Source organism: Phoca vitulina, unplaced genomic scaffold (genome assembly GCF_004348235.1).
Source record: "Phoca vitulina isolate PV1807 unplaced genomic scaffold, GSC_HSeal_1.0 scaffold78, whole genome shotgun sequence".
NCBI classification, from domain to species: Eukaryota; Metazoa; Chordata; class Mammalia; order Carnivora; family Phocidae; genus Phoca; species Phoca vitulina.
Window position 1 is genome coordinate 1,750,388 of NW_022589781.1, and position 9,007 is coordinate 1,759,394.

Here is a 9,007-nt window from a genome sequence, read left to right on the forward strand (position 1 = left end):
CTTCTGCTCATCAAGACACCATTAAGAGAGCGAAAGCAAACCACACAGTGGGAGAAGAAATTTGCAGTACATGTATCCAACGAAGCCCTCATATTCAGAATACATAAATAATTCCACAAATCAATAAGAAAAAGGAAACACAATTTTAAAAGGAGGGAGAAGCAAAACACCTGAAAAGGCACTTCATAAAAGAGACTATCCCAATGCCCCCCACTAAAAAATATTTTAAAAGTGTGCAACAGGATTAGTCATCAGAAAAATGCAAATTAAAACTACAGTAAGACGCCGTTGAGGTCCGGGCAACGTTCTATTTCATGACATGGGTGGTGGTCTCACAGGAAACAATTCACTGAGTTGTACACATAAGGATTTGTGCACTCTTCCCCATTTATTATACTTTCATAACAAAATGTTTCCTAAAAAAAGAGACTTGAGAAATATATCAGCCAAAGTTAATGTGTAGACCTTGTTGGATTTTGCCTCACACAAGCCAGCTGTTACAAAAGAACTTGCGAGACTTTGGTCATTAACTGCATGTTTGATGATAACTAATAATTGTTCAGGTGAGATGAAAGGTTTGCATCAATGTTTTCTATTTGACAGAGAGAGACACAGCGAGAGAGGGAACACAAGCAGAGGGAGCGGGAGAGGGAGAAGCAGGCTTCCCGCAGAGCAGGGAGCCCGATGCGGGGCTCGATCCCAGGACCCTGGGATCATGACCTGAGCTGAAGGCAGACGTGCATCAGTGTTTTCAACAAGAGTTCTTATCATTTAGGGCTACATACTGAAGTATAAGTACATATATTATAAATAAAATAAATCTTGGATTTGTTTCAAAATAGTCTGAAAAGGGAGGACAGGAAGACAAGAATAGAGGAGCTGATGGCTGGTACAGCTGGACAGTGAGTACGTGGGGATCACTATACAGCTGACCCGTGAACAACATGGGGGCTGGGGGCACTGACTCCCCCCGCAGGCAAGACTCCATGGATAACCTTCGACTCCCCCAAAGCTTACCTGCTAATATAGCCTACAGTTCCCCGGAAGCCTTACCAATAACATAAACAGTCAATGGACACGTTATTTTGTATGTTATGTGTATTATGCATTGTGTTCTTACAATGAAGTAAGCTGGAGAAAAGAAAATGCTATTAAGAAAATCATAAGGAAGAGAACATACATTTACAGGACCGTGCTCAAAAAATCCGCATCTCAGTGGACTTGCACAGTTCAAGGGTCAACGGCGGTGTTCTACTTTTGTGTATGTTTAAAATCATGTATAATAACACCTTTTTAAAGCTATAGCAGAGCCAAGGGGTTATGCTTTGGGGCTGTCTGTGACTCCTCTCCTCCACCCCTCCCCAGCCGAATCAAACATTACATTGTGATGATGGAAACCATCACCATTGAACCCCTACGCTACCGGGGCCTCCAGAAGTCGGCCCGGCCATTCTGTCCTCATCAAGCAGAGCATCTGAAACAGGAGGACCCACACCACATCTGCACACTGAGCAGCAGAGGAAACACAGTGTGCCTACTCTCAGAGAAGGGGTTAAATAGAAATATTTACTAGGGATTCAGATATGAAAGAGCAATCATTTATCCACACCTTCTGGGGGGTATGCCGATGGAAGGTCTCTACGAGGCCCGGATGCCCTCCCTGGAAGAGCGGACCCGGAACAGAAGCTCCCGCAGCCTCCCGGTGCTAACCCTTCCTGTGTATCCCCTAGATACTGAGGCTGTGCTGTCTGGCCTCATCTCAGTGAGAGGTTTCTGGCCCCCTTAGCCCGCCAACCGGCCTGGAGCTGCTAGCGGAGTAATCAACTGTGAATGCCTGGATAAAACAAGTCTGGCTCTTTCTTACTCCAGGACCCTGGACTCATATGGGCTTTCAGGCTAGAAGCCCTCCTGAGACAGACACAAGCCATTGCAAAAATAACCTGGCTAGGGCCTCTTGACCCCAGCGTGTCTCCCAGGAAGCCCTCCAGGTCTGGGGCTCGCCTCGTCCACTCACCACCTCTCGGTGAAGCCACTCGATTGAGAAGCACATCTCCAGGCTGCACCTAGCTCACTTTGCTTCCCTTCTGGGCAAAAGCTGCATTTCAACAAGGGCTTCTCGGAGAAATGAACCGGTTCTCTAATCCCTGAGGTGGCTCGTGGAGGAAGGACAACCTGCCCTCCCTCTAGGCTCACGTATCTACTAACCAGGCTAATGAAACAGTAAAGGTTTCACAGGCGGGGAACCAGGATTCACCCCCACTAAAAGGGCAAGAGTAAAAAATTAATTTATAGGACTTGCTCCATTTCTTCTTCTGGCCCCTAGGAACCTCAACAGTGGGCACTTTTCAGACTAATACCAGGCCTCTCTGAAGAGCGTAGGGGTTGAGCACCCAGCTCCCCCGCACGCCAGCCACATGACCTCTAATGTCCCGTGCTTCAGTCTATCACCTGGGAAATGCAGGTAACAGTACACACCTCACAAGGTTGTTGAGATTAAAATAGTACAGTATGTGTAGAGCACTTAAAACGATGCCCAGTGTTGGCCCTTAGCGTTACTCTAGGACTACAGAAGCCCTGCTGAGGAGCCATGCCACACCGCCAGAAAGAAAGAACAGGAAGGGTGGGCTCTCAGAAACCAAAGGAAGGGAACAGTGTTGTTGAAACTCTGTGGCTAAACCTTTCAAACACATCTAGCTATTACCCTATCTGTCACAGAACAATACTTGTCAATAATTTGGAGGTAAAGAAAAAAATACTCTGAGATAAGAGGTCAGAGGTGTCGCAGGAAAGTGGACACCCTTGTATTTCAGAAATGCATACAAAAAGGCCACTCCTCTGTAGGAAGACACAAACCCTATTTGCACCCAAGGGACCAGCAAGGCCCTCGACAGCCAGTCTTTCCTTTTTTTTTTAAAGATTTTACTTATTTATTTGAGAGAGAGAGAGACACGTTGAGCACCAGCAGGGGGAGGGGCAGAGGGACAAGCAGACTCCCCGCTGAGTGAGGAGCCCAACACGGGGCTCGGTCCCACAACCCTGAGATCACGACCTGAGCCGAAATCAAGAGCCAGACGCCTCACTGACTGAGCCACCCAGGCGCCCCTCAACTGCTAGCCTCAGTTTAGCCTAGTGCCACTCCACAGGTCCCAGAAAGAAGCTAAGAGCCACTGTTTTGCTCTTTTGTTGTTAATGACTGGCATCCGTGGGCTCATTCAAGTGTTTTTTTAATTGAGGCTATTATAATGCTTCACATTTGCCCATACGTTTAGTATTATTTAATAAAGAGCACAACTTCCAAATAACCGAAAAGGTCCAGAGAATTAAAATATTAAAATTTTTAATTTTTAAAAGTCTTGCCATTATACCATTACTTCTATATGCCCTGTGCATACGTTCTGAAAAGATATTTTCTCATAATTAGAATTTCTTTCTGTTAACACTCATAATTGTGTTTTACCGTTGGCTATTCTTTATGATTATAATGCCAGATGAATGAACAGCTTATATGAAACTGAGAATGAGGAAGGATGCCCAAAGAGCCTGTTGTCTACCATGCAGACCCCAGGGGCTATTAATTATTTAGCTACTTTTCAAAGTTAATAAATAGGAATGTCTTTTTGCCCTTTACTCCCCAGATGAATTTAACCAAATGAGAGAGAGGGTGTATGTGCACAGAGTGAGCAGTCTGAGGACACAGGGGGCACAGGTAATGAAAAGGAGATTTAAAAATATATATATATTTAATGTCAATTAAATATGCACAACACTGCTTTATGTGGCATGGTTTTATTATGACTAAATCCTCATGAATATTTTGATGGTTTTTGAGTGTACTGTGAAAAACATGAGCACTTTAAAAACATAACATTAATACCAAAAAAAGGGAGTAAAATTAAAATGACATTTAAAAAAAATACTTATAGTTAGAAAATGCAAACACCAAAGTATCAAAGGGAAAAAATAGCCCCCTTCTCACTACTGGAGTCTTTTCCCCCCAAAGCTTTATGCTTTTCTAACCTACCAGAAAAATAACGTATGCGTGTACATTGATTTATTTACTAAAAGGAGTCATATCATGCAGTTTTGTGAAATGAGTTTTTTACTTAATAACGTATCTTATTTTTTAAAGATTTTATTCAGTTATTTGAGAGAAAGAGAGAGCTCAGGCACCAGTGGGGGGAGGGGCAGAGGCAGAGGGAGAGGCAGGCTCCCCCCTGAGCAGGGAGCCCAATGCGGGGCTCAATCCCAGGACCCTGGGACCATGACCTGAGCAGAAGGCAGACGCCTAACTGGCTGAGCCACCCAGGCGCCCCTGAATAACGCATCTTGATGCTGTTTCCAGATCAGCACACGTCCCTGCTGCGTTCTTTCTGCTCTTACACCCGGTGCTTAGGGAAGATCTTTGCACATGAAGCTCAGCGTCCTATGTGGTGTTTCAGTGTGGCTGCCACCAAAGGGAGTGCAGCAGGCACAAGCTACTCCAGTCTATCCCAGATGCCTGGTTGGAAAAGGACAATCCAGTTCCCTTGGTTCACTTGGGTTCCTTCAGAAACCTCCTGGGACACTGATGTACAGCCAGTGGGTCTCAGCAACAGCTCGGGAAAGAGCTGCTTGCAGCTGAGGAAGGCGACACCGCTCTCTGTTCACGTGTGAGAGGAAGGGTTCCTGTGGCAAAGCAGGAGTCCTGTCCTTGCACTCAGATCCGCCTGCTGTCAGCCCCTCCGCTGCCAGGCGCGTACGGAAGGCTCATGGCAGGAACGGAAGGTGTGTAGACAGGGGAGCAGACGCGGGCACCGGAGAGACACGCATGGGGCGGTGGGTTCGACTGCCAGGTTATTCCGCAGGTATTGGAAGCTCCCTGCTCACGAAGACCAACAGGAAGCAGGGCATTCAGAGCTGCCGGCCTCAGGGTGCGCAAGAACACAGTCACGTGGCCGAGTCGGGGTTAAAAAAAAAATGATCACAGAGCCCACGGCTCAGAAATATGAACAACAATAAAGCCATCTTACGTCTTTGCACTTTGCTGCGTCAAATCCTTTTTGAAATGATGGCGGGGTTAAACTCTATTTTGAAATCTTTCGACGGAGCATTTTTCCAAATACCTGTTCTATTTGTTCCCTCATTTGACCCCCACACCAACTCAGCAAGTAGGCCGGTGCCACTTTCTGCACCTACAGGATGGCACGTGTGCAGGGCCACGATACACCCAAAGTCAGCGGGCCAAGTGTTCTGACTCTGAGCACCGGGCTCCTTCCTGGATTCTCCCTGGCCCCCCCCAAGTCCAGGGCCAGCTCTCCAATTTCAGAACCCTCAGCAAGAAGAGCCAGAAAAGAAGCCAGAGATAGAAATATGAAATATGCCCTCCTCAGGAATACCCGAGATCATGAAAACTACCTTTTCCTAACAAAAATTTAACGAACTGGGTCTCTTGCTGCAGCAACACGAGTGGGAGCACCAGGCGCCGGGCTCGGAGCAGAACTCCACGGATCGCTTTAAGAAAATGGCAGACAAGCTGGACATGGGGGAAATCGCCAGCTTCGATAAGGCCAAGCTGAAGAAAACGGAGACGCAGGAGAACACCACCCTGCCGACCAAAGAGACCACTGAACAGGAGAAGCGGAGTGAAATTTCCTAAGAACCTGGAGGATTCCCCACCCCTGTCATCTTCGAGACACCCCAGTCGTGATGTGGAGGAAGAAGAGCCAGCTGCAAGATGGACACGAGCGACAAGCTGCACTGTGAACCCGGGCACTCCGTGCCGACGCCACCAGCCTGCGGGTCTCTGAGGGGACCCCCCCCCAATCGGACTGCCAAATTCTCTGGTTTGCCCTGGGATATTATAGCAAATTATCTGTATGTTTAATGAAAATAAAACACACCTCGTGGCAAAAAAAAAAAAAATTTAATGACCTGAATAATACTGATGTTGCTAAGTACCAGGTTGAGATACCAAACTCACACCGTAACAGAACAATAGTCTTTACTTGTTTTTCAAAGACTTTTGTGAAAGGGGAACCCGGCTGGCTCATTCAGTGAAGCCTGTGACGCTTGATCATGGGGTTGCGAGTTCGAGCCCCATGGTGAGTGTACAGATCATTTAAAAATAAAAAAAATCTTAAAAAAAAAAAAAAAGACATTTCTGGAGCAACTGGGTGGCTCAGTTGATTAAGCATCTGCCTTCGGCTCAGATCATGACCTCAAGGTCCTGGGATTGAGCCCCGGGTCGGGCTCCCTGCTCAGCAAAAAGTCTGCTTCTCCCTCTCCTCCCGCCCCCCCATCCCCCACCTCGTATGCTCTCTCTCAAATAAATAAATACATGCTTTTGTGAAAATGTGGTTTTATATTTTATTATTAACATACATACTATCTCAGCTTTTTTTTAATCCAGTAGCTCTTTAATTTTTCCAGTTAGACACTACCTTGGACAGTACTAGTAATTTGCATTTCAATATCTAACACCTATGTCTTGTCTTTTCGTCACTCACATGTCTTACACGAGTATTTTTTAAACTTTTTTGCGACTGTCCAAAAGGAGAAATATATTTTACTTTGTGAAGCATAGATACATATCTGTCACTGAAACAAAACTTTCACAAAATCATAATTACCCTTTCTATGTGTGTTTTACTTGCATATTTCCTATGCTTTTATACCTTTGGGGAACAGAGGTCTAGAAAGGTTCCTCTCTGCTGACTTGAAGAAGGGGTCTTAGTAAATTAGCAAAAATTACGAACAGCCTTTAGGATTGAAGTAATACACCGAAGGCCAGGAGGCTGGAGGTCAGGAGCCAAATCTTGAAAGATGAACTGGAATCAGAAGGGTAGAGACTCAAAAGATGAAATGAGCCCAGCACATCTGGGGAACAGTCATGAGGGGTTCATAAAGGGAGTGGTAAGGAATAAAGTCAAAAAGAAAGCCTGAGGTCAGTCTGCAGAGAGCAAGACAGACTCTGGATTTCATCCTGGAGGTCATAACACTGTGACTGACGGTCTGTGAGTGTGCAGAGTGCTATTCCAGAATTGTTTGTCTGCACATGGACTTGAAACCGGCTCTAAAAACACCCGGAGCTCAGACACCAGGTTCTCCAGCTCTATTTCAGCCCGGAGAAAAATGTGTGCACACGGACCTCATAAATTCAAAATTCTAACAAGAGCAGTCTGGGTCACCTAAAAAAATAGAAAAGCTGGGATATACATATTAAGTTTAGACAGCAACTGAGCCCTTTCTGTTTCTTTTCATCCTTTTACTTCTGTTAATGAAGTGTGGGCCTTATCTGCAGCAACCACTAAGTAATTATTTCCTTTACGAAAGCTATACACTTTATTGAGAAGCTCGTCCTCAATACTGTTATGACTCTAACCAATAAATAACTTTGCAAAAAATAAATTTTGTATCAGCAATAACACCTCTAATAATAAGGTCGTAGAGCACACAGACACACAGGGACCTGTGAAGGTGTCCAGCACCCCGTAATTCAGGCTCTGCTGGACACAGTGACAGTGCCCCCTGATCCTCACCCAGCACTCCGCCTGTCTCAGGAGAAGAGAAACACCTAGCCTGAGTCACCTTGCAATTACACCGCCACCTGGAAGCGTATTTAAGAGATGAGAACTACAAAGCTGGGCCTCTGTAAGCGCCTGCACTGGACTTCCTCTCCCTTCTTCCAGTCTGAGGATCAATAGAGCTCAGGATCCTTTCACTAATTTCTCATAAGCACCATTTTTTATCATTTTTTGAATTTAAAAGGGACTGTCTCCCAAGGCCTCCCTGAAGTTACCTTGAGTTATTAACACTGTAAATTTCAGAGACAGAAAGCGCATCAGTTGAATCTACGTTTTTTCCACGCGGAAACGACTTCAGAGGAAGATTTTTTCTCATTTCTGAGAAAACGTTTGTACACGCACATACACACCGTCTGGGGTAACGCAGACCCTTCACCGACGGTCAGGGTTCAGCCCAGTCTTTGCTGCTGCATTTCTGCATGCACACAAACAGGACGTCACAGTGACACGGAACCCTCACGTTTCACCTCAAAATGTCAGGCCTGGATCTCAAGCCGAGTCCCAGCCCTGCTCGGGATGCGCGTCCGGCGGAGGCGGTGGCAGGGAGAGGGGCTGCCCCCGAGCAGGGCCCGCGGGCTCGGTCTCCTGGGGCCTTGGGGTCCCGCACATCTCGCTCTCCCGCGGCAGCCCACCTCCCCTGCGGGGCGCGGACTCCCGTCCGCCCAGCGCCCCAGACCCCGGGGGGCGGCCCGGGCGCGTCGGCGGGGCGCCGCTCGGAAATCCGGGTTTCCCCACACTAAGACGCGGAGGCCGGTCACCCCGGTTTCGGTCCGGGTGACCGCTGGGTGAGCCGCCGGGGCCACCCGCCCTGTGCCTCCACGTCCGGGTCTCGACGCCCCGCCGCCCCCGGCCCCCCGGCCCCCTCGACCGCGACCCCGGCCCGCGCGGACTCCGACGCCCCCGACTCTCTGACCCCCGGCCGCGACCCCCTCGACCCCGACCTGGCCTGCGTCGACACCGACCCCCATTCCCCGGCCCCGACGCCCCTGACCCCGGCCCCCCCCCGACCCCCGCCGCGACCCCGGCCCGCGCCAACCCGCGCCGGGCCTGGGGCCGCCGCACTTACTCCTGCCAAGGCGGCCGTCGGGAAGGCCGGGGTCCGGGGGACCCGGGCCGGGGGGACCAGGGTCGGGGGGACCAGGGTCGGGGGGACCGGGGCCGGGGTCGCGGCCGCCCGCCGCCCGCCCCAAGGCCCCGCCGCCCGGCGCACGTGCCGGCTGACAGGCCCCCCATAGGTTCCATACCTGCCACCGGAAGTGAGTGAGGAGGGCAGTATAGGCATTTCCTGTGACGCGAGCGCCTGGACTCCATTAGGCAGCAGCTGGGGGAAGAATCAACACACCAGGGAGCGGAGCGCAGCCACCGAGCGCCGAGGCGGCCGCTGCCTCCGCCGCCGCCCGCCGCCGCCGCCGCCAGCGCCGGGGCTCAGCCCCGCGGCGGGCCCC

At 49.3% G+C, this 9,007-nt stretch overlaps 1 protein-coding gene across 1 annotated transcript; it reads left to right on the forward strand.

The window, feature by feature from the left end:
- Positions 1-4,310: 4,310 nt before the first annotated feature.
- Positions 4,311-5,901, forward strand: LOC116625433 (thymosin beta-10-like). The gene has a single exon (XM_032393955.1). It carries the CDS (start codon positions 5,501-5,503, stop codon positions 5,633-5,635), a length of 135 nt encoding a protein of 44 aa, XP_032249846.1. The 5' UTR covers positions 4,311-5,500; the 3' UTR covers positions 5,636-5,901.
- Positions 5,902-9,007: the final 3,106 nt, after the last annotated feature.